The sequence below is a fragment of the Doryrhamphus excisus genome, chromosome 22, assembly GCF_030265055.1.
Source record: "Doryrhamphus excisus isolate RoL2022-K1 chromosome 22, RoL_Dexc_1.0, whole genome shotgun sequence".
Lineage (NCBI taxonomy): Eukaryota > Metazoa > Chordata > Actinopteri > Syngnathiformes > Syngnathidae > Doryrhamphus > Doryrhamphus excisus.
The window spans coordinates 7,721,399-7,744,720 of record NC_080487.1 but is presented as its reverse complement, the minus strand read 5'-3'; the positions used below and the strand labels follow the sequence as shown (position 1 = coordinate 7,744,720).

At 44.8% G+C, this 23,322-nt stretch overlaps 4 protein-coding genes across 5 annotated transcripts in view; 1 reads left to right on the top strand and 3 right to left on the bottom strand.

The window, feature by feature from the left end:
- The window catches only part of LOC131109453 (guanine nucleotide-binding protein G(olf) subunit alpha), a 43,058-nt gene extending 41,471 nt beyond the window's left edge, over window positions 1-1,587 (bottom strand). Inside the window, exon 1 of the mRNA XM_058061484.1 lies at window positions 688-1,587. Coding sequence (XP_057917467.1) covers window positions 688-1,186 — 499 coding nt within the window. The 5' untranslated portion in view covers window positions 1,187-1,587. The remainder of the gene's footprint in view (window positions 1-687) is intronic.
- Window positions 1,588-2,904: 1,317 nt separating this feature from the next.
- pak1ip1 (PAK1 interacting protein 1) lies at window positions 2,905-6,720 on the bottom strand. The gene is made up of 10 exons (XM_058061786.1): window positions 6,411-6,720; window positions 5,788-5,950; window positions 5,587-5,707; window positions 4,583-4,657; window positions 4,454-4,506; window positions 4,244-4,389; window positions 4,078-4,175; window positions 3,496-3,598; window positions 3,154-3,286; window positions 2,905-3,071 (listed from the first exon to the last, which is right to left on the bottom strand). Exons 1-10 carry the CDS (start codon window positions 6,486-6,488, stop codon window positions 2,950-2,952), a joined length of 1,092 nt encoding a protein of 363 aa, XP_057917769.1. The 5' UTR covers window positions 6,489-6,720; the 3' UTR covers window positions 2,905-2,949.
- Window positions 6,721-7,035: 315 nt separating this feature from the next.
- On the top strand, window positions 7,036-12,140 carry LOC131109807 (uridylate-specific endoribonuclease C-like). Its single transcript, XM_058062172.1, has 7 exons — window positions 7,036-7,183; window positions 8,655-8,754; window positions 9,027-9,138; window positions 10,382-10,503; window positions 10,569-10,681; window positions 10,740-10,893; window positions 10,961-12,140. The coding sequence occupies exons 1-7, from the start codon at window positions 7,173-7,175 to the stop codon at window positions 11,219-11,221; spliced, it is 873 nt and encodes a 290-aa protein (XP_057918155.1). The 5' UTR covers window positions 7,036-7,172; the 3' UTR covers window positions 11,222-12,140.
- Window positions 12,141-12,149: 9 nt separating this feature from the next.
- Window positions 12,150-22,502, bottom strand: cc2d1b (coiled-coil and C2 domain containing 1B). 2 transcript variants are annotated; one of them, XM_058062170.1, is made up of 26 exons: window positions 22,157-22,502; window positions 21,793-21,891; window positions 21,584-21,731; window positions 21,293-21,396; window positions 21,030-21,137; window positions 19,591-19,731; window positions 18,711-19,002; window positions 18,524-18,630; window positions 18,312-18,387; window positions 18,165-18,236; window positions 16,503-16,630; window positions 16,094-16,166; window positions 15,886-16,016; window positions 15,570-15,690; window positions 15,317-15,489; window positions 15,120-15,245; window positions 14,992-15,050; window positions 14,795-14,911; window positions 14,581-14,654; window positions 13,526-13,584; window positions 13,388-13,439; window positions 13,158-13,257; window positions 12,843-12,933; window positions 12,641-12,763; window positions 12,525-12,560; window positions 12,150-12,450 (listed from the first exon to the last, which is right to left on the bottom strand). In XM_058062170.1, the coding sequence occupies exons 2-25, from the start codon at window positions 21,853-21,855 to the stop codon at window positions 12,549-12,551; spliced, it is 2,550 nt and encodes an 849-aa protein (XP_057918153.1). In that variant the 5' UTR covers window positions 21,856-21,891; window positions 22,157-22,502; the 3' UTR covers window positions 12,150-12,450; window positions 12,525-12,548. The 2 variants fall into 2 exon arrangements, with proteins under 2 accessions (XP_057918153.1, XP_057918154.1); XM_058062171.1 differs by having other exon boundaries at window positions 15,317-15,486.
- Between the last annotated feature and the right edge of the window lie 820 nt (window positions 22,503-23,322).

Sequence of the window (23,322 nt, the reverse complement as noted above, 5' to 3'; positions counted from 1 at the left end):
CACCATTTTGTTCTGAGCAGCCAGTACAGGACACACACTACTCCACTGGGCTGCCATTATGTAAAAACAGGCTATTCCTTACACTACTATGTCATCACCGCTTCCTTTTGGTGGGACTGTTTGGTGCCTGATACCTTCAAAGATAATTGTTCCTGGATGCCCACTCGCAGCCATGTGATATTACTGTGTGATACATACTGGAGCCACCATCTGATTTAGCACGGCGCCACTAATACGTCACACTGTTCCTAAGTATATATACGTTAGTCTTCCTGTCATTTAGAGGCTCTTTGACTTGTGGTTTGGCATGTTTCTTAAAAACTAGAGATTTTGCAGTACAGTAAGTCCATCAGACGGCATATAGAGAACCTCTGATTAGTTTATACAGTCATTTAACAATCTCTTTTGCAATGCAAACAGCAGAGCACTCCTGTCTTAAAAAGAATCTTTCATTCGCTTCATGTGGGACTTTAGTCGCTGTTTAAGGTGAAGAGTTAAAAATAAGAATAACAGTAAGAGAGAAGTCCTTGGCTTTGTCCCCCAGAAGAAGCCAGGCCAGTGTCCATCTTCATGACAGAAGTGGCAAAAGGCCTGGCAGTGATTTGGTGTGAAAGCATCCCACAAGCACCAAGTAAAGGGGGAGTAGAATGGAGGAGTAGAATGGAGGAGAACATAGAAAGAACATACCCAGCAGCAGCAGCCGGTGAGTCTGTTTGTACTCCCTCTTGAGCTCCTTGAGGGCCCTGTCAATGTTCTTGCTGACTTTCCTCGCCTCCTTCTCGGCCTCCTTCTCCTCCACCAGCAGCTTGTCCCAGTTTTTCTGCTTCTGGCTGCTGCTCTTGTGCGGCAGTTGCAGGCGACGGCCGCGCTCCTTGGTAGCCGCCTTGCCGCCCCCTCCTCCACCTCCTCCGTTCTGGATGAGCACGCCGTCCGTGCCGGTGGTGTCCCCGCGCCGGTGCTCCCCGGCCGCCGAAAGCCGGCCGGGGTCCCCGGCGGGGCGCACCGGCCCCCCCCGTAGAGACGAAGTCTCCCCGCATCCGCCGCTGTCTTCTGGGCGAGCTCCCTGGGCGCGGGTCGGCGCGGCGGCGGCGACGTCCGGAGGCTGCTCCGAGTCCGAGGTAGCGTTGGATATGGACCCGCTCAGGTCCCCGAAGAGCCGGGGGCGCAGACTGTAGCACAGCCCCATGTTGAAAGCAGTCGTCGTGTGCGAGGATGGGATTGGTCATAAAGGAAAAATCAAAAAGGATCGCTGATGCGCCAAGGGCGGCCCTAACGTGCCATCGTCACACGGCCGCTCCGGCTCTGCGAGGACGGTCCCGATTCGAGGCGGAAATGTGGACCGATGGAGCTCCGACATTTGCTACATGACATCGTGCATGTTCGGCCCGCTCGACCCTGGATTGCTGGATGGATGGTTCGGTAGCTCGTCGCGGATCACCTGATTCTGTCCGTGGACACTGCGGGTCCAAGCTTACCGTAAGTCCGCCAACAGCACAGCGCCCGCCTGCTGAAAACGAGCCAGGCGACAATTGGAGTGCACGTTTGTTAGGTGCTTTACGTCATCGCTCGGGGATGACCGCTTGGAGTTTCCACGCACAGAAGCTGCCTTCTCGCACACTTCGTAGACTTTTTTCTATGGGCCAGCGCTTCCTTCGCACGGCACTCACTAAAACACCAACAGTGCGAGTATTAAACCAAGGAAAAGTGACTTTAGCCTTACGTAAGGACCAGGGGCGTCACTAGGTTCTGAGGACAGGGGGGCTTAGACCCCTGGAGATGCACAGGATATGAATGAATGTAGTAGACATTCAAAAAAAATCCAAAATCCAAATAACTAACAAGAACCGGGATATAACTTTCCCACTTTTGGGCAGATTTAGTAGAGATACTCAATTGTTTTAGGCCACCATTAAATGTACACAAGTACACACAATCTACACTGCAAAACCGCTGCTCAAGCTCTGCAACCATTCTGTCCAGTGGGCAGTGATCAATGATATAATAATCATTATTATATTATTAATTAGCCCATTATTATTACTTCTTCTGATTATTACTACTACGACTGGTAGTAGGCTAGTATTAGCATGCTTATTGCCTTGCTTATTAGCCTGCTTTTGCCCTATTATATGAAATTTGTCAGAGATTTTTTTAATAAAAATAAATAAACACAATCTATAAAAAATATCAAATTATTTGGGGGGGCTTAAGAACATTTTTATAAATAGGCCTAATGACGCCACTGGTAAAGACTCGTATACTACCCTAGCAGTCATAAGTTTAGACACACAAGTACATACAGACAACAGGGGTATGCCGAGGGTTCATTTTTAGGCATAATCCTCGGCTTATTGTAAAAAAATTAATTAATTAGTAAGTGTCAGGAGTCGTATCCGTGGTCCGCAGACACCCCTTTTTAAATAGTACATCCTAACAAGTGGTATGAGGTATGACAACAATATTCACCATGATTTTATCATTTCCAAGTTGTTCTTTGTAAATATAAACTAGGCGGGTGTTAACTTGTTCACTTCCCTCCGCTGCCACCAGACCTGAGAGAACTTGGGGGCCCCCCCTCACTCAAAACTCTGGTCACATTTTTTAGTGCTACTTTGTATTATTACAGTTTGTTACCAAGGTCAGCCAAAGGTCAAAAAAGTAGCATTATACTAACACTTTATGAACAGAATTTGCTGACTTTGTGGTATGCCCATCCTCTCAATGAGGAGTCTGCAGGGACAAGCGACTCGAGTACCCGTTTGGCTTCAGTGAGTGAATCGTAAACAGTGACGGTGTTTACCATCACTATGGTGTAGGATACACACGTGCTCGCTCATCCCAAATCTGGTGCCACCCTTAAAGTGACAGTGGACGTTTTTGTGTTCATGTGCGAGAAATTTCAGGTCCACCCGACAAAGCATGTCCTTGCAGAAAGGGGTGCAAAACTTTTTATTTCGTTTTTTGCCGTTTTCCACCGACCTTTCTCTTTTTGGGTTTGCTTTCATCTTCCATGACAACTTCCTCTGTAGCAATGCGGACTCTCCTGGTCTTTATGAGCTCCTGAGCAACTTCTGCAAGACGGAAGCAACCCAAAGGATCGGTGGTGCCCAGCCATGGAACAATGCTAAATGCTAATGCAGATACTCTCCTCACCTTCACACGTAGTTGCCTTGGTGCTTTCTTCTTCTGTGCTCTGCTGTACTTGCTGTGAAGGTTTCCACACAGCCAAACAAGTCAGCCTGGCCGTGGTGTTCACTTCCCCCAGGAGGGTGGGACATTCCAGCTCCTGTCAGAAAGCATGTACTTCCATAAGCTACTTTTCCCTCATGGCTACAATCAACTGAATGCATGGGAGTCTCTGGAAACAGACAGACGGGTCTGCATGAACTCAAAAGGTTCATAAGGGCTTTGACCCTGCAGCAGATGATTTCTACTTTCATCACGTCCATCGGCACAAATTGACAGAAGTAAACAAAATGTACAAGAGAGACTGACTTCATTCAGATGCATCTTCCACATTTTGATGAATCCGTCGTTGGAAGCCGTGACCATCACGCAGTAGTCGTCGTCCATGTTGAAGCCATCCACCGCTTTCACCCTCAGAGGACACGAGCATGTTAGTACTTCCTGCAACGTTACCGGAAGAGCGGCAGCTGCAAATACTGTGCCTCGCGTGGTTAATACTTTACACCAGGAAATGGCCGACATCTGTAACTTCAATCTGAGCAACGTCTGTGGGCGTGTTCCTATGCGGATGTAGAGTTTGAACCAGCCAATGGACGCTTTGTATCTTTGTGTCTACCATTGGGGGGGGTCAAATCTTGCCTGTTTATACTTTTTTTTAAAGCAAGTAAATCTGTGATTTAATTGGCATTGTTGCAGCTGTGTACTTAACTGTTTATGCTGCAATAGACAAATATAAATATTAAATAAAGTAAATAAACACTGGTTAATTCCTATTGCATTGAAGCACAAGCTCAAACTGTGGCAGCTTCCACTCAATTGATTTTGTTTGTGTCAACTATCTATTGGGGAAAAAAATGTATTGTTGAAGAAATAGGAGAAGGCTGAAATCACCTGGTTTCATGAGCCTTGAACTCACACACCCATTTCTCCTTGTCAACGTCACACAGTCTCACTATTTCATCATCACCTGCAACCACCAGGATTGCATTCTGGGGAAAAGACCTCATTAATTAGTGTTTGCCGTCATTAAGACAGGGTTCACTGCTAGAGCGCTTACGCTTAAGAATTTGACCGATGAGATCCTCTTGGGGTTCTTGAGCGTATTGGTCACCGAGGCCGTGTCCAGGTGGTAAAGATCCAGCTGGTCGTTGATGACCACGACGTATTTGTCGCCGTCTGGCGACCACCGTACAATGTGTGCAACTGCAGAGACGCAACAATGACATCACAAACACACACACACACACAAAGCGATGCCAACACTCACTGCGTTTTATGTTCTTGATGAAGGCACATCTTCCAGTCATTAGATTCCATGTTCTGTAAAGACACAAAAACATGCTAGCATCCTCTCGATCTAGCATCACAGTGACTTTCATGTAGGCGTGGTTCTCACCTGAGGGTCTTATCTGTGCCCACTGACAGCGCAAGCTTCCCGGACGGATGCACAGACAGCGACGTGACGTGGCCTCTAAAAGACAACATCTTTTTCTTCAGTATTTGAAATGTCCATCCTGTTGACATGGAGGAAAGCTACCGATCCCAAAGAACCAGCGTGAGTGTGAATGTCTGCGACTAAGAGGATCTGTGACTAAGAGGAGTTGCTGGAGCTCGCTCATTAAATCGAAGATCTTTGACGCTGTGAAGCTTACAACTCCACTGCTAGACTGTTTTGTTTTTACCTCCCACGCTGGTTAACCTGCTCATTTCAGGGGCTTTTCAACTGATATTGGATATGTTTCTTTGAATAAAATACACCATAAATCTCTAATTGTGCACAAGGCAAATCTGGAAGCTTCTCCTCTTGGCCGAATTCCTCAATGTCCTAGGAGTAACAGCAAAGGGCTCCAAAAACTTTAGGACAGTGATTCCCTAAGTGTGGGCCGCGGCCCCCTGGTGGGCCGTGGTGGTACTGCAGGTGGGCCATGATTCATTTTTGCAAATATTATTTTTTAAATCATTTTTATTTTAAAGTATTTATTGTACAATTAAAAAATATATTTATAGGCCTAAGTAATAACCTATTGAGTGTTATTGACCTGTCACAATATTTTAGGAACCTCATAAAGTTTATGATTGGAACATAGCTCTCTGGTCATCATGCCAGGGGGTCATTATCAGAGGAGCACATAGTAGATAGTGGCGGGAAAAATGGAGCACAGTTGAGAATTAATTCTGACTTGTATGTACACCACAGATTAAAAGTTTGGGCTTCCTTTATCCCCCTGCTTTCATTTCAATCCTGAATCTTTATAATAACAATAATAAGTTAAGTGCTCTGAGAACGCAGCATTTCGTCTATGTACTGTTTATAGGACAAAGGTGGGTCCTGATTTGGTAAAGTTTGGGAACGACTGCTTTAGGGAATAGCCCTGATGTGTGCCAATGGCCAAGACTCACTTGTGAGCTTTGATGGACTGGAGGCACACCCACTTCTTTGTGCTCCACACACAAATCAGTCCATCCTCCCCTCCACTCAGCAAATGTGTTGGGCTGTAGAACTCCAGGCAGGTGATGGAGCCTGTGAGGAGACAACCACCACAATAAAACACACTGTTGCCTGATGCCTTCAATTAAAAGTGAGCAATGCACATGACTCACCATTGTGACGCAGCAAAGCGCCATGTTCCACTTTCTTCTTCATGTCATACAGCTGGATGGTCTCATCTTTGCTGCCAGTGACAACGAACCTCTCGCTGGCCGCCACCGCTGAGACAGATGCGGTGTGTGCATGGTGTGTGAAGTTTGCCTTGGCGACCCACTCCTGCAACAAACACAAAAAGTCCAAGACAGTGAATACTCATGATGTCCAAACCAACAAGAGTGTATGATATTACTAAGCGGACTGGGTGTGATGTTACACAATAAAATATAGACTTTTCTTAAAAAGGCTGCATATCTCTTTCCAAAACTACAGCTGTGCCTAACATTGTTTACTTTCTACTCTACTTTGTGACATGGAGTTGTATGACATTCCCATCAGCAGTGTAGTGCAGCAACAGTGACTTAGCTTTATGACTTAACTAAAGAGGAACGTAGCTCCAGTTAGTTGGCGGTGCTACTTAAGTAAAGAGGGGCCTTCTCAAAACAATATGCGGTCAAAAGAGTAACACGTTACATCACAAAAGTGCCTCGTCTCGTATGTTTGGAGAAGCAAAATGTTTACTGTTGAAAAAAACTATGTATCCAAAAGTGTCAAAGTGTCAAAACACCGATTAACTCACCTTCTCGCCAGGTTGAACACGGTAGCCAAAAGCGACTTGCTCGTAGCTGCCAGCAATCAGCTCCACGATAGGGACCATGATGCTAAAGCTAACACTAGCTTCTTCCCACTTCAGCCTTCGTGTCACACACTTGTGACTTTGGAGCGGCAACTGTAAGTCGACTATAAATTCAATAAATATAGCGATTACAACGGGGGAAAACACTGTATTAAGGAAGATGGGAAACGACTATAGATAGATTACCGCCCTGGACACACATGCACACACGCGAAAAACCAAAACACTACAAGGACTTACTGCGCATGGGCAACATTCTTTTTCTGCAACGTCCCGAGCGCTCATCCTTGCAATGGCGCCTCTCAGTGGTGTGGATGCCGATGTCCGGTAATACGATGCATACACCCCACGTGCCACCTCACTTTAGTGGGAACTGGACAAAATACCAAGAGTTAAAACAATTCGTCACAACAGTAAAACAAATAACCGCTTTGTGTACCACTTTTTATAAGTCACTTTCATTATTGCATTCATAAGTCGACCACACCCGGAGTCAGCCGGGGTAGGCTCCAGCATACCCCCGCTAAGTTAGTGAGAAAAATCGGCATGTAGCAAACAGATGGGTGGAAGTCGACAACGCAACAGCATCCGCCCTTCTTGCTGTGGGCGGGACATTGCGCATTAGTCATCTCCTCATTGGCTGCTACCCTGCACCACATCACAACTAACTGTATTTTTCCTTAACAGTCTCTTCTGCACGGAAACATGGCAAGAGGGTAAGCACAATGAGGCAATTTAATAAAAAAACACTTTTACGTTTCCTTCAAATAGTTCGTTGACACTTCCAGCCGTTTACAAACTTCTATTTGGACTCGACATAGAGGTTTTATTGTGTAAACACGCATCCGGTGGTGTCGTATATCAGTCAGCGATGCGTTTGTTGCTTGTGGAAAAACGTCCACTTTTGATGTCCCTGTTCCTCTTGCAAAGAATTTATGATTTCTATCACAGAGCACTGCTGCAAGCACAGTTGAACAATGGAGATGTGTCATGTGTCATATGTGTGTGTGAGAGGGGGGCGGGGGTCTGCTGATGATTAGTGGTTACACAAGAGGACAGTCAATTCCACTCACTATACAAAAATGTTATGTGGTAAATTTCCGTTAGCATTGATGGAGAGAAGAAATATAAACTGCTCAACGGCACTTCTGTCTTTTTGGGGCATTTATTATGCAGAAGGGAAGACTGCAGAAGGGTTGAAACTGACAGTTGAGAGCCAAACCCTCGGTTTGCATACACAGTCTGTTTTGATACAATATTGCGCGTAACAAACTAGTCCTTGTCCTTTATTGTGTTGTTCTGTGGACTAGCTGAGATGCCAAAACAAAGCACCCCACATGTTAATTAGACACTTTTTTATTGACTGCAACTGCAAAATAACCCATCATGGGGCCAAAGAAAGTTGCTAATAGCAGCAATTTGATGCAGAAGATGAGAAATTGCATCAGGTCAAATGGTATATATATTTTAAAAATCTCGTACATAATACCAATCTTTGAAAGTGAAAGGGTGATATATAAGCCCTGCCCCTCGCATTACATTATTATTTTTTTATTATCAGGGATGCATACTTTGGCACAACACCGGAGCGGCAGGAAGGACACAGAGCATCAAGTTGTTCATTGCTCTGTGTGCATCACACCAGCACGTTTGCATGTATTTCTGTATTATGAAGAAGATGTTATTTTACAGTTGGGACACCATAGGAAGATTCCAGTCAGATAACGGACACTTCATACTCAACAAGCAGGATCAAAATTAGCAAGGCTGATAGCGCTGTGCTAGCTTTTTTTTGAAGAATGATGCATTCAGGTGCATGGATGAATTGATTGATTTGCTGCGGCGACCCCTAAAGGGAAAAGCCGAAAAACAAAAATGAAGATGTATTCAGGTGCATCACGTAACTCCTCCGGTAGCAAGTCGTAGCTGCATTCACGGACACTTGGAAATCACTGGAATCACACCCACACACGAGTGCAGCCCAAATCATGTGACATTTCCAAAAGCAACCACTTGTTCCTCATAACAGGAGGACAGTGTTACAAAATGTTCGACTGCTAACTGACATCAAATAGACGCATATGCAGAATGAAACCATTGTGAGCGGACAAAAAGCAGAAATTGATTTCATTCAAAAGGGAAGGATGCCAATATCAGAGTGGAATAAACAATATCTTTGTTCCTCAGTCAAGCAGCCAACCAGGAGCTTGCTGAGGTGCTCAATGAACTCTGGCGTCTGGATAGCAACCGTCTCAAACCGGGAATTGATTATATCATTTCTCTGCAGGTCAGTACTGGGAGAATGTCTGTTTGGGTTGGGGATAGTAGAGTAGACTAGAGATGATCTTGTCGCTTATACAGAAGTACGAGTATAAGTATACAAGTATACCATGCAGTGAGACAAGGACTAGACAGGACCCCTATGAACGAGCCCAATGCGGGCCTGTTAAAACGGATGAGAGGATACAATGATTTGTGATTGTCGGGTACAACTGTGACCATTCCATCCCAGCAATGCTGCTTTTCTTGTGCCATGTGATTTTTTGTTTCTGAATTCAGGGTCGAGCAGGGTACGTGGCTCAGGGAAGTAACTACGCCAGAGACAGAGCCAGGGCGCCGCTTTTCACGTACGTCAACCAGGACAAGCTGAAAAGCATGAAGACGTTTTCACGTACGTTCACTGTATCCGCCATTTGCTTTCATGTTTTATTCACTAAAAATGTACAAAAAGTTTCTTTCAAAAAGTCTTGCAAAAATAATGCTCTTGTCTCCTTAAAGGGAATTTGTCCAGGCCCATACGGTTGAGAGTCAAACCCTCGGTTTAGATACACAGTCTCAATATTGCACGTAACAAACTAGTCCTTGTCCTTTATCGTGTTGTTCTGTGAAATTACACACTGTCCGTGCATTTTTTTTTATTGACTGAAACTGCAAAATGACCCATCATGGGGCCAAAGAAAGTTGCTAATGGCAGCAATTTGATACAGAAGAGAAATTGTATTAGGCATTGTCAAAGGCTGAAATAATATGTAATAATAATGATTACACACTGTCCGTGCATTCTTTTTTATTGACTGAAACTGCAAAATAACCCATCATGGGGCCAAAGAAAGTAAGGCCCCTTTCACACACAAAAAAGGACCCCCCCCCCCACAATTTTTTCCGACAACAACACAGAATGTGGAGACAAAGGTTGACCCGGCAATATTCCTCCTCCTGAGGTAGTAACATTGGTAAATCTACCATGGTGGAAAGGGGTGGCCTGTAGATTTTTCCCCCATTTCACTGTTCTGTATAAATGAGCACGGAAATAGAATTGGGGTACACAGTAGAAGGTTTACAGCTTCTGACAAAGTATGAGAGCTATAAGAAAAGGCTACGGCCAGCTCTGTTCCATGTTGCTGTTCTGTATGAAGAGAACCGAAACTAAATGAGGGAATGAGATGGACCCGGCAGTTTTCCTTCCTGATGTATGACAACTATAAGAGGCAGGAAACTGCCCTGTATCCCTTTTCACACAGGCTGTAAAAAAAAATAAAACATTTTTCTCAGTTTTGCTGTAATTGTGTGCTGTATAAACACCACATACAATAATTACACAACAGTGTAATATTCCATCTTGTGACATATCAGCGTCTGTAGCCCCTTTCACACAGACCATTAAAGCCTGCTTGTTTCTATGCCGCTGTTCTGTATGAACTGCCTTAAAAGGAAATGGTGGATCCGGCAATGTTCCACCCTGGTGACGGCTCAGAAACAAAATGTGCCAGATCTACTCTCATGGATCAGATTTTGCAGGGTTTTGTGTGAAAGGGGCTTTTGTGAGAGTGCCACATCGCTTTCAAGACCAAGGTGAATCATCTGGACTTACTCCAATGGTAATTCTGAAGAAGTTTCCTTCATCCTTCATGTAGATTTCATCAACCTGCTGGACAACTACGAGATGTCGACCGGTGTGACAGAGACCGTGACGTCCGAGGAGCTCCAGGAGAACCACAAGTTTCTGGACGCTATTCTGGAGACACAAGTCATGAAGGTGACAACACCAAAGTGCCGTGGGCGGCCATCAACGGTAGCAAATGATGATTTGTATATTGGCAGTGTGCTCACCAGTATCTGGTCAAGAAGAGCCAGTCGCCGTCAGACGTCACACACTTCAAGAGGCAGCTCTACGACATCTGGTTCCGACTGTACCACCGGGACAGGAGCGGGGGGTGAGTTTTAGCTCCTGGTGCAGGAAATGAGTGCTAAATGTGCGCGTGTTTTGTTCAGAGAGGATTCCTGCGGGTTTGAGCATGTATTTGTTGGGGAAACCAAGTTTGGCCAGGAGATTATTGGTCTACACAACTGGGTGCAGTTCTACCTGCAGGAGAAGCACGGCCACATCGACTATAAAGGCTACAAAGCAAGAGACAACAAAGACACGGTGAGAAAAACACGCTCATTCAGCCCCTCGCCACGCGTGGACGTCTTTACGTCGTCATCTTTTACAGCCTGACCACGACGACCACGTCCTCAACCTGCAGTTCAGCTGGAAGGGTTTGGTGAAGCCCGTCGGCGGTTCCTTCATCGGGGTAAGCCCCGAGTTTGAGGTCGCTCTCTTCACCATCATATTCCTTGCGTCTATGGAGAAGATGACGTCGGTGGTGGTCAAAGTGGACGAGTACACGCTGGAGCTGGTGGTCTACCGCCACGGACGCTCCATCGGAACGTCCTTCCCCAAGCTCCTCAGCAGCAATAACCGGGATTTGTAAGAGCATCATCGCCGCAATCGTCACCACGTAGTTGGTTTTCTTTACTACTACTACTTCCTGTGTCGGCACATAGCAACCAATACACACCGCACCGTGTCTTTCTGACCATCTTATTTGCATTTTAGTTCAGTTAGTAATTTTTATGCATGAAAATGCTTCATTTAGTCTACAAATATATACATTTTGTTTAAACATGCATATGTTGTATTATATGAATAATAGGCCTGAGGCAACCACAAAAGCGCAAGTAAGATTCCTCATTTATAAATGCAATATTTTTGTAGTTATGGCAGAAAAACCTGTTTACAACCTTCTAAATGTGGCCTTTAAACACTATCAGAGCCATCTGATAAGGATAAGCGGTAGAAAATTAATGAATGAACATTTGTTGTGCTTTTCATATTTTTTTAAGTCACTTTTTGTCTATCCATTACAGTGACCAATTATGCAAATTATGTATAACATAACATCATTAACCCACAATGCACCATTGCCACCGATAGATCGCAGGACTGTGGCAAACGAACTTTTTTTGTACGAATTGCACCCCCCACCCCTGCTTTAGAGGTAAATCAAGCTTTATTTGCAAATATGGCTTCTTGGACCACAGTTCTTTCAAACAAGCGTTTGACGGGTGCTTTGTCGCAAGGTAATGCTTGCGGTTAGCACGTGAAAATCATCCATGTAACAAGTGCTCATTTACTTTGTGCTCGTAAGTGTAAACAACATTATGTTGTCAAATGTAGTCTTAAACGTTATTTATAGTCTACATTTGCCATCAACTGACACGCTGTCATGATGCTCCATGCTCCTGTACAGGAAACAATCAGCTTCTATGTATTGGATTTCGTATTACACATGTTTGACATAAACAAATGGTGTCATATATTACTCTGAAGACAGGAAGCAATAAAAGCATCCGGCAAGCTTGTGTCAGCGACATTTCATTCGTTCCAAGATGCAGGATTTGACAGCAACAGCGATTACTTTGGTATTAGTGCATGAACGCCAGTCTTTGACATCAGTAGTAGAACGTGACGCCAGCGAATAACAACAATCAACCTGCCACGCTCCAAATAGCCAGCAGATGTCGCTAAGGCTGCTACTGACCTGGCCAGGCCTGAGCAGCAATGAGTAGAAGGGAAGTCACATGTTTTGCAAAGTGCAAACGTTTTAAGAGGTCTGAGGGGAAACGGCCTGATGAGTGTTTCTGATTGGTCAGCTTTGACCTGAAAACAAAAAAACAAAAACCAGTCAGTTAAATCGTTATTGTGTAATGTCATCACAACCATTAGGTACTTACATGTCTTGAAAGTCATGGAAACACCTAGAGGAGAACCTTGTGAAGTAAAAGGGGGGGGACACACATGGCGTCAGGTCCTGTTGGACATGATCAATGAGCTCTGACATAAAGGCTACCTGGGACTGGTCGATCACCAGCCAGCGCTCTGTGCTCGTCTGCATGTCCTGCCCATTCAGAGGCTCCCGAAGGCGTACGCGGACTTCCAGGCGACCGCCAGTAGGCTTGCGGCCATCCATCACCTGCCGGGGGAGATGGTAGCCTCTAAACAAGCCCTTAAACGCGTTGGGGAGCACGACAGTAGACAGTATGGCTGCTCACCTCTACGATCTCCCTGATTTCACTGTGAGACTCCAGTTTGTCCATCCTGACGTGGGCCGTCCCGATTGGCTTGTCGCTCCGCAGGAACCCACTTTGAGGAAGTCGCCAGTAGGTTTGATTTACGTAGCATTCATGGTAACAATGTGTAAAACAAAACATTCTGTGTGAAAGGCACCCAACACAGAAATGGAGGACAAAGTCTACATGCCAATTTTAAGCCTAACTATTGTGTGTGGCAAAAGACTGGGAAGACTCAAGTCAACCCAGCACACAGGTCACACATCCACTCAACCGGGTTCTGTGTGAAAGACCCACCCTTTGTGCAACAGCTCCATCTTGAGGCCTTTGGACGTCACCACCCTCCTGAAGCCACGGTGGTTGCGGTTGATGGTCAGGGTGAAGCTCTGATTGTATTCTGATCAGACAGGGAGGGTGAGAGGGGTCAACCATGTGATGCACGGCGGATATTGTACTTCCTTCGCCAGGAAAAGCGTTTGCGTACACTATGAAGTGGTCTCGCCGCCCCTCATGTCACCTGGACTCACCTGGGCAGTTTGTATTCTTGACGACACTTGTTTTGTGCCTTTGTGGCTGCTCCTGGAGATGAACAGAGAAACACCAAACAAGTCAACAACTTAGTCTGACGGCGAGGAGGAGATGATGGGAGATAGGAGCTGGCTCACCGTGCTGGGGTAGGGGAAGTCAAACTTTACATAGGCATCCAAGTCGCCTGTTTGAATGCCTGTGGCGGATGCACATGGTTCATTGTGTCAGATTATGAACTTATTATCTGCTAATTATCAGTGTGCAGTGGAACATGGTTGGTATAATTCACTTTTTGATGAAACTTTTGTCTGGGTTTTTCTTACACTGTCTGATACGGCCAAACTAGTCCAAAGAATGGAATGGCCAAACACAAACCACAATATATAGTGGTTCTTTGACAGTTAAGACACTACAGACAGATTCCCAATGGGGAATCCTTTCAGCATCTTTATGTGTGTGTGGTTTATTCATTTATACCATGCACATGATGAACAACTTGCTACTGTCTCCTTTCTTATAGTAACCCCAGAGCCCGGGGTTACTATACAGGAAGTATACAGCAAGTTATTGTAAACAATAGCCATATTTGCCTTTATAGCCACGGTGTCGTAAATTCCGGTGTTTTTTTATGCTGTGAAAGAATGTGGGCTTGCACAGTGGACTAGTGGTTAGTGTGCTAGCCTCACTGCTAGGAGGCCCGAGTTTGATTTCACACTCTGCCATCTCTGTGTGGAGTTTGTGAGGGTCGCAAGGGTGCTGGAGTCTATCCCAGCTATCTTCGGGCGAGAGGCGGGGTACACCCTGGACTGGTGGCCAGCCAATCACAGGGCACATATAGACAAACAACCATTCACACTCACATTCATACCTATGGACAATTTGGAGTCGCCAATTAACCTAGCATGTTTTTGGAATGTGGGAGGAAACTGGGGAGAACATGCAAACGCCACACACAGATGGCCGAGGGTGGAATCGAACCCGGGTCTCCTAGCTGTGAGGCCTAGGCGCTAACCACTCCCACACCGTGCAGCCCAGAATTCAATCAATACAATTCAAATGAAAAGTCAAGGTAAAGTTTTGTCTGGAAAACATATCAAATTGTAACACACATGACAACCGCGAATTTTGTACAACATACACAAACACCACACACACACACACACACACACACACACACACACACTATGTGTACCACTGGGAGCAGGAAGATTCATCCCTTTCACGATAAGAACCACCATCTCTGTGCTGCTGAGGTCTGGGAACATCCTGTGACAGGCGAGCAGAAAGATAAGGAAATGTGGGGAATGACCAGAAGGTCAATCAGTGGAACACAGACCTCCATCACGACCAAACAAGAGTAGGAAATCAAGATCATCAAGTAATAGTACAGCAGATTGTGGTCCCACCTGACCATGTGGAAGGTTCTGTCCTCAAAGTGATGTTTGGGGGGGGGCAGGCCCTGAGTCTGGGACAGCTTCAGGACCTCCATACTCTTCTTACAAAACTCAGCCATCTTCTCAAACCTGACACCAAAACACCATGTGGTAAATTTCATCCAACAACTTATAGTAGCTGTGACTCCCGTGGCGCTGACGGGTCTTACTTGGTGGTTTCGGCGACATTTCCCAGGTGGGAGAATTGCTTGGAGTGGTTCAGACATTTCTGAAAGGGCAACCATCATCAAAGAACACAAGAGAAGACGATCCTTCCTGTGAGGAGTCAGCGTCTTACCTCATGCTGCTCTTTGAGTATCTTGGCTAACTGAACGTAGACCTGCTCGGCTTTCTCCGAGAGGCTGACGTCACTGTGGTGCACCAGGACAAAGTCCTCATCTTCATCACCAGGGGGCGATGGCACCTGCAAGAAGGAGTCACATGACAAGGCCTGTCAGCCTCCAAGACATTTCACGAGTAAGTTGATTCACTTACTGTGCTCACGTCCACCGCTTGGCCGCCGCGCGCCGCTTCAATCATGGGCTCCAAACCCTTGGCGGTGCGGAGGAAGCTCCTGGCCTGCTCCATGTCGTTCTTCTGCTTGGCATACAGAGCTGCCTTCATGTACTGCTTTTTCCTGCCCTCCAGAAACGCCAGCTGCTGGGCTGCTAGGAGGAACATGATGAAGAAGATGAGGGGACACGTCAGGCTTTTCTGCGACGGGACAGAGCCGTGACAGAGGACTGACCTCCTGCGGAGAGCTCTCTAGGGGACGTTCTCTCAGGTGAGGCTGAGGGGGACCTCCTCCGTCCTTGGGATGAAGAAGGGACACTTAGTGTGCTCTTCCTCGGCTCCTCCGCAGGCTTTGACTACAACAGACATGGGAATCATCGCATTGGTTACGAATCTTTTATCATACTGAGTCCCAAGTGCCACCCAGGGTCCCTCTGCATTTTGTCAAAATACAAATAATTCATTATTAATACAATACATTATTACATATTGTGATTGTATTTGCTTCCAGTTCACGATTGAACCGAGCACATTCAAAAACTGCAGCCCACCTCCGCCTCTTTTTCTTCATCTTCACTTGCAGCGGCATCGTCATTGGAAGCAATCTTCGTGGCGGCCTCCAGAGCAGCCACCAATGACTGCTCGGCCGTCGTCGACTTCTGGCCCGGGATGGGAGGAAAACCTGGCAAAGTGGGAAAAAAACAAAATAAAACACAAATTAAGTGTGGTTTTGACACGTCCTTAAAAGAGGAATTGTACCTGGCGGGACAGGAAGCTCGTCAAAGTTGACCGTTTTTCCAGCTTTGTGAGATCGGATGGCGCTCTGGTATTGCTGGCGGAAGGAAGAGACAGATTGAAAAGGATGTTAGACAGGATGTTTATAGGTAGAGGTCATTTGATTTGTTTTGTATACTTTACAGTTCCATATACTGTTTGTTTGTTTCTGATTGTATTTGGAAATAAAGGAATATGTAAAAAGTAGGGATGCCACCGATTAATATCCTCCCGTTTCTGTTAAAAAAACCCAACATGTTATCGGTGTATTCTGATAAACGTCTTTCAAAGCCGATGACAAAAAGCGGTCAGTAAAAAGAAACAGACGTTAAAGAATAATACATTACATTCAATATATGAAAAGATGTTTTTTGGGACATGACCAGGTGTGCACCTTGGCGATGCGGTCGTGCATTCGGGCCTTGCGTTCGTCTCCACTGGCTTTAGCCTGAGCCGAAGCCTCCGTGTACTTGGCCCGTCTCTGCTCGAGGGCCTCCAGCACGTCTTGGGGGGCCTGGGGGGCTAAAGGCAGGATGACAACTAAATGTGTTGGTTTAAAGGGGAACTGACATGAATTGTCTATTTTACTTCCACATGTTCTATATTGTTTGGAATTATGTTCTATGTTGTTTTTCTGAAAGCAAATATTAAATTAGGAAAAAAAATATTTTTATGTTGCCTCATGGAATTAGTTTTATAAGATTAGTTTTATAAGATGTATAATGCTTTTGAATGCGTGTCGTTGGTGTTCACGGTATTAGTCGGTACTATCAGTCGCACAAGGCCAAAAATGCATAATTAGGTAGAAAAAAACAGTCGCACTGGAGCATAAGTCGCATTTTTTAATGCTTACTTAATTACTTAGTCGTAATTTATTTTCCAAACACCTTGACCAAAACAGACATTACGTCCTCTTGGAAGGCAAGTTCTAACAATAAAAGAATAGAGAACAGGCTGAATAGGTGTAAGATATGCTAACACAATGGTTATTCAGCTACACAAAAAATAAACATGAACAGAAAAGGTGTCCAGTGTTTATGGAACATAAACACTTTTTTCATTTATAAGTCGCTCTGGAGTATAAGTCGCAGGAACAGCCAACCTATGAAAAAAGTGCGACTTATAGTCCGGAAAATACGGTATATAGCAATATGTATGTAAATAAGACATGACTTACTGATTTCTTTGGCAACTTTGACACCTTTCTGCTCTTCCTTTTGTCCCATTGCTAGCAGCCAAAATGAGTTTATACTGTTTGTCAACATTTTGACGAGCTAACTCGGTTAAACGCCCCTTTTTTCTGACGAATTACGACCACAAATGGTGTTGCCACATACAAAAATGTAATTTTTTTTACTAATTTAAAGAGGAACTCCACTTTTGGGGGAATTTTGACCATCATTCCCAATGCTTGTATGAAACGTGAACACATATTTCTTTCCCTTTTCTGTGCATTGTAACACGAGAAAACAAGCTCAATATGAGCTAGCTTATAATGCTGTCATTGGGATCCACCTATGTTGACTATGAAGCTGTCTTAAAAAAAAAAAAAACCCTCTTAACAACGTTGCATGGTTTGATATCCATGCTGTGATCATGCATTAACACGTACACTGATTCTAACATGTAATCGTTGCAGTATCTTGCCGTATTTTGATGATTTAAAACACTACCCAAACTATGCTAGCTCTGTCAACAACAACAGCAGCGACAACACTTACGTCCGCTCCAATTGTGATGGCTGTGTCTTCCAGCACAAGATGTGTGCTCCAGTCTTCAGGTAAAAAAAAATGATGAAAAACAAGCCTGAGGAGAGTGGTCAGTGAGGAATCGTGTTTTTTTTTAGAGGGCTTTGTAGACGAATTAGGTGTATCCCAATGACAGCATTGTAAGTTAGCTCATATTAACTAGTTTTTTTGTGTTGTACTACACAAAAAAGGGAAAGAAATATGTGTTTATGTGTATTCTTTAATATTTACGTAGAACATAATAACAAAGAATATAGAAGTGACCTTTTAGGCATTATCACTACAATGTTAGTATACGATGACGCTACCTGGAGCTGCTGCAGCTGGTGGAGCCACAGGAGTATCTTGCTTCACTGACGCAGCGGCACTCACTCCTGAGCCTTTGACACAATGAGACAGATTAACAATATGAAATTCCAGGTATATTTGACAAATAATGCTGCTAAGCAACCCACCCGGAGGCTGGGGTGGAAGACTGCTGAGGTCCACAGCTTGTCCTTGCTTCATAGCTTCAATCATGGAATTAAAGCCCTGCTCCAGAAAAACACAGAGCATCAACACATAATAATGAACCATGACCATGGAAGAAAACAACAAGCGAGAAGTGACCTCCGCTGAGGCCAAACAAGCCTCAACGTGTCCATCTGCATTCGGAATGCTCCATTACCTTACTGGTTTTGAAGTAGAGCATGGCTTGCTCCACATCTCCATCCTTCTTGGCCCTCAGGGCAGCCATCTTGTACTCTCTCTGCCTTTCCTGCAGCATCGTCAGGACTTGAAGTATAACAACAATGGAAGGCATGAGCGAGGAAAGGCTGGGTGGGTTCAACTGAATTCCATGTCCGTCTTAGTACCTTGCAAGGGTCTGGCTTGCTCCTGTGAGGGCTCAGCGGGCTCGCTCGGAGTGATGGGTGTCAAGGTGGCCGAGTGTGGTTCCTCCGTGCTGGCAGCGGTGACAATCTCTGGCGTCGTAGCCTCACACTCCAACTCCTGATCTTCTGGCTTGGTAGGCAAAGCGATAGGCGGAACAGGGTGCTGTGGCGGTAAAAAGGCGCTGCTCGGTGCTCCTGAGGCGACGGGCGGAGGAATCTGGGCCTCGCTTAGCTGACGGCCTTTCTTGACAGAGCCCAACATGGTCTCCAACGTCTGGAGGAGCAGCAGACATGAAGCACATCATCAGGCACTGATAGATAGTTATTATATTAACTATAATTTATACAAGAAATAAGGCTAAATTTATAGAACTTTTCGATATGGGCATTTGCCACCTGTTTCATAAACCGCCTGGGAAATGCATTAACTGGTATGTGTTAAGGCGTCCAGACATTTTTGTAGGGCGCCTTGTAGGGCAAAACAATCGATCTGAAAAGAAAACAAGACCATACATTTAATTTAAAAAATATTAAATCATATGAATAAATAAGTCTTACTTTTCAATCAGTAGAAATAAATACCATTACTGCTCCAACCAACGCCTCTATTAAACAAAATAAAACAACAACAGTCTCTAAATAGAAAATATCGGCATTAACATCTGTGGCTGTAGGCAAACTCCTGATGTAGTTTTTATCCACTCCACAAGATGGCATAGCTCCATTTGAACACACAGTCAGCATCCGGTAGCTTCATCTAGTTCTGCATGGGCTTTAAAATGTTGCTCCAAGCAATCATCGTCCCATCCTCTTTGATTTGCAGGTAAATAAGCCTTAAGCTAGATGACAATCTTTTAGTCACCTTCAGCCCTCGCTCCAGCCTCCTGGCTTTGGCGCTCTCGCCTGCCATCTTGGCGTTCTTCAGCGCCATCTTGTACATTAACAGCCTCTCCTCCAAAGTGTGCTGAACACTGCCGGGCTCCGCTGAGGGGACGTTTGTTTGCTGCAGTGTGAAGATGATTAAAAACATTAAAAACAGGTGCACAATGGTGGTCGTGCATTAGGAGCAAGATTATTATTATTATTATTCATTCATTTTCTACCGCTTATCCTCACAAGGGTCGCGGAAGGTGCTGGAGCCTATCCCAGCTGTCTTCGGGCCAGAGGCGGGGTACACCCTGGACTGGTGGCCAGCCAATCACAGGGCACATATAGACAAACAACCATTCACACTCACATTCATACCTATGGACAATTTGGAGTGGCCAATTAACCTAGCATGTTTTTGGAATGTGGGAGGAAACCGGAGTACCCGGAGAAAACCCATGCATGCACGGGTAGAACATGCAAACTCCACACAGAGATGGCCGAGGGTGGGATTGAACTCGGGTCATCTAGCTGCGAGGTCTGCGCGCTAACCACACGACCGCTGTGCAGCTATTTTTTTTTAATTAAAAAAAAATAGATGTGTATATTTTTTTCTACAAAATTAGAATTGACATCAGGCATTTGGAGATGTAAAATTTGGAATAAATGTGTAACAGATCCATCCAATGTGTTATGGTTGATGTTATGTTGATTTCCAGTTTATCCTGGCCTCATACTGGATCCGTGGCGGCTGCGGTCCTGATGCAATCCATCTTGCGGCAAACTGCCACTCAGACTGACTGTGGCGAGTGGCCGCTCTGGCTGCGGAAACTGCACTCACAGGCAATAACTAGCCTTGTATACAGGAAGTTCTTGTAAACAATAGCCACATTTGACTGCACAGCCTCTGTGTCGTAGATTTTGGTGTTTTTTTGGTGTCTTTTGACGTCATAAAATGAGTACAAAAGTACTAACCTCTTTTATTTCATGTTTATTATAATTAAATTGACCAAAAAATGCTCCGTCTGTGAGGACATAGAGGGATGCGGCAGCCTAATATATGTGATGAGTGATCTGTGACTGTTTAATTGGTGTACAGTGTCAGAAAGCATCCATGTAATTTATATTAATAAATTATATAAATTGTATTTATAATTATATTATATTATATATATATATATATATATATATGTTTTAAATATATTTTTATATATTAATAAAAATGTATATATATTAATAAACCGTGTCGGTTCAGTTTCTAACCAGCATGAATGATGCTGTGAGGAGGCGAGCCACTGTTTTGATTATTTGCGCTTTGACGGGTGATGTAGTGATGTAGTGACATTATCTCATACACAGTAGTCAGTTGTGTACTAACTCATCTGGATTGCTACTCAACAATTAGAGGCAACGAGACAAAGAGAAGTGTTGCACCTGAGATGGCGGTGAAGGCTGAGGTGTGGCGGCAGCTGCAGCAGCGGCAGATGAAGACGAAACCACGACGGCCTCCTCGCTTTCACCCACCACTTCCTGCAGCTCAGCCTGAAGGGGAAAAGATAAGAGCAGCCGATACAAAGAAACTGACATCTTAACTTTGAAAGGCTGACTTTGATGATGAATATGAAAAATAGCATTTTGACTCTTGTTAATTAATATGTCAATGAAATAAAATAGAAAATTAAAAGAAAGCCACCAACCAGGAGGTCTTCATCATCCTCAACATTGTTGTCATCTTCATCCTCATCCACATCTCTCATGCACGCGTCAGCCATTCTTGCAATGTCCTCCATTGGCAGGGGGCCTTTAGGATGAGAGATGTCAACAACTTTAATGGCTTTCACATCCTACTGGTATTTTCCAATGCAGTTTGTATTGGTGGAGAAGTGCAGTGGGCTAAATACATGCATGAAAAAGCCGTACATGTTGGCAGGGCTGCCAATAGGTGAGCCCAAGGAGAGTTACAACTGCGATGTAACATTCAAACTCACTTTTCCCCTTGTGTCTCCCTCCTCCAGCATTAGCAGCCACTTCGCCGCCGGTCAGAGCAGCCAGCTCAGCCTCCAAGTCTGGGTCGTCCAAATTCTCCTCCGCATCCATCATCATTTCCTCTGGATCCAGGTCTAGGAAAAGCCCCATCTGGGCAGAGAAGGGTGGCCTTTATCATTAGAAATGGCGTCACTGTTTGTGGAGTTGTTACCTGCTTGGCTGTGGAGGCGCCTCTGCATTTAGGGAGCGGCTCTCTCCGTTTCTTCCCGAACATGTTGCTACGGCTGCAAGTTGCTCGTCAGCGATATTCCTGTGAAGCAAACGTTCAGGCAAAGACACGATGGGAAGAGTTTGGTTGTGTGTGTTTGTGTCAAGACGTCCGTGTTTACAATTAAAATCATGTGAGCGGCTGTCAGGTGGCAGTGGCAATGTTGGCTAGCTCGCCGTTAGCTTAATGGCTTTAGCAGCCTAAAGGCCTCCAAATGTTTCTTTGCGAACAATGTCACGGCAGAGTAACTGTTAGCGGTTGGTTTAAAAACTACACCCACTTTGAGAAATGATTTAGTGATGTTTACCTGCTCGTCCACCATTCGTCAGTTAGTTTTGGGGAACTTGGATCTTCTTCTGCGGCTGCTGCTTGACAACGACAGGTTTGGAGTAAGTATGGGGTAGTGCTGCCCCCCTCAGGCCGGTACGCGACTGCACTGTGAACAACATTGTGTCATTGCTAAAGGAGGGGGGGTCTACGATGTTTATTTTTCAGCCCTTTGTATTGAGTTGTGGATTCCTGTAGAGCAGCACAGAAAGCTTTCGAGATCGTCCAGAATCTGCACCTATTCCAGTTGTAATCCTTGGACTTTGTGCTTCCCCACCAAAACGCTCAGTTTTGATGTGTTCCACCCACGGCCCGCCTCCGGGCACGCCCACTCCGCTGTGGTTGGTCACACTCCCAAGTGCTCAGAAGGACTTCCAGTTAGAGATGGGATTTTTGGCTCTTTGGGGGATCCGAATCTTGATGAGCCGTTTCTTTCAAAGAGCCGTTAAAAATGGCTCATTTTTATATTAAGTTTTAAGATATAATAACAATAATAATCGCTGGGAGGAATTAATTTAGATATCCCACCAATATGAGTTTGAATTATTCAGAAATATTGATTGTAACCTTTTAAAGTCTGATCTGATTCATTGTAAATATTCCACAGGGTGGTGCTATAACACTCTGCTTGACGGTGACGTCACTGTTTTGAATTACCCATTGTACAAATTCTGTGGATGTGTGTGTGTGTAAACCATGACTTGAACACGTATAAACATTCGAAAAACAAAGCTGGCTACAATGAATTTCATCCAAACAAATAAACTGGGGGGGAGAGCGGTTCCCAGCTGCGAGTCGGTTCTCATCGTTCATGTTAACGAGCTGTTCAAAAGAAGCGGTTCTTTCGTGAACGTCACACTACTTCCAGGGTTGTGCCAATAGCTGCCAGTTGAGTTGATAATAAACAGCGATTTATCAGCTTTTAACATACAGATATATGTGCTGGATCCCGAATCCGATCTGGAAGTCGAGACTGGACAGTCCAGTTACTTCAAGATGTCTCTCAATGCTAATGCAAAATGCTAAAGGTATTGTTAGCATTTTAACATCAGTACTACTACCAGTGTTTGAAAAACTCAGGTCAGCCTGTGCCTTAAAGTTGCGCAATGTGATGTGAACAAAAAATATGAGTGTAAAGGTGACTAT

What these genes read in the sequence shown, in the direction of transcription:
- pak1ip1 (XM_058061786.1), bottom strand. Translation starts at nt 6,488, where the DNA reads ATGGTCCCTATCGTGGAGCTGATTGCTGGCAGCTACGAGCAAGTCGCT. An exon ending in CAGTCCATCAAAGCTCACAA is followed by an intron (nt 4,658 to 5,586) that starts GTGAGTCTTGGC and finishes GTTGTCTTTTAG; the next exon opens with AGGCCACGTCACGTCGCTGT. An exon ending in GGCACAGATAAGACCCTCAG is followed by an intron (nt 4,507 to 4,582) that starts GTGAGAACCACG and finishes GTGTCTTTACAG; the next exon opens with AACATGGAATCTAATGACTG.
- LOC131109807 (XM_058062172.1), top strand. An exon ending in ATTATATCATTTCTCTGCAG is followed by an intron (nt 8,755 to 9,026) that starts GTCAGTACTGGG and finishes TTCTGAATTCAG; the next exon opens with GGTCGAGCAGGGTACGTGGC. An exon ending in CAAGAGACAACAAAGACACG is followed by an intron (nt 10,894 to 10,960) that starts GTGAGAAAAACA and finishes CATCTTTTACAG; the next exon opens with CCTGACCACGACGACCACGT.
- cc2d1b (XM_058062170.1), bottom strand. Translation starts at nt 21,855, where the DNA reads ATGTTCGGGAAGAAACGGAGAGAGCCGCTCCCTAAATGCAGAGGCGCC. An exon ending in TAGAGAGCTCTCCGCAGGAG is followed by an intron (nt 15,490 to 15,569) that starts GTCAGTCCTCTG and finishes TGTTCCTCCTAG; the next exon opens with CAGCCCAGCAGCTGGCGTTT. An exon ending in AATGTCGCCGAAACCACCAA is followed by an intron (nt 14,912 to 14,991) that starts GTAAGACCCGTC and finishes TTTTGGTGTCAG; the next exon opens with GTTTGAGAAGATGGCTGAGT.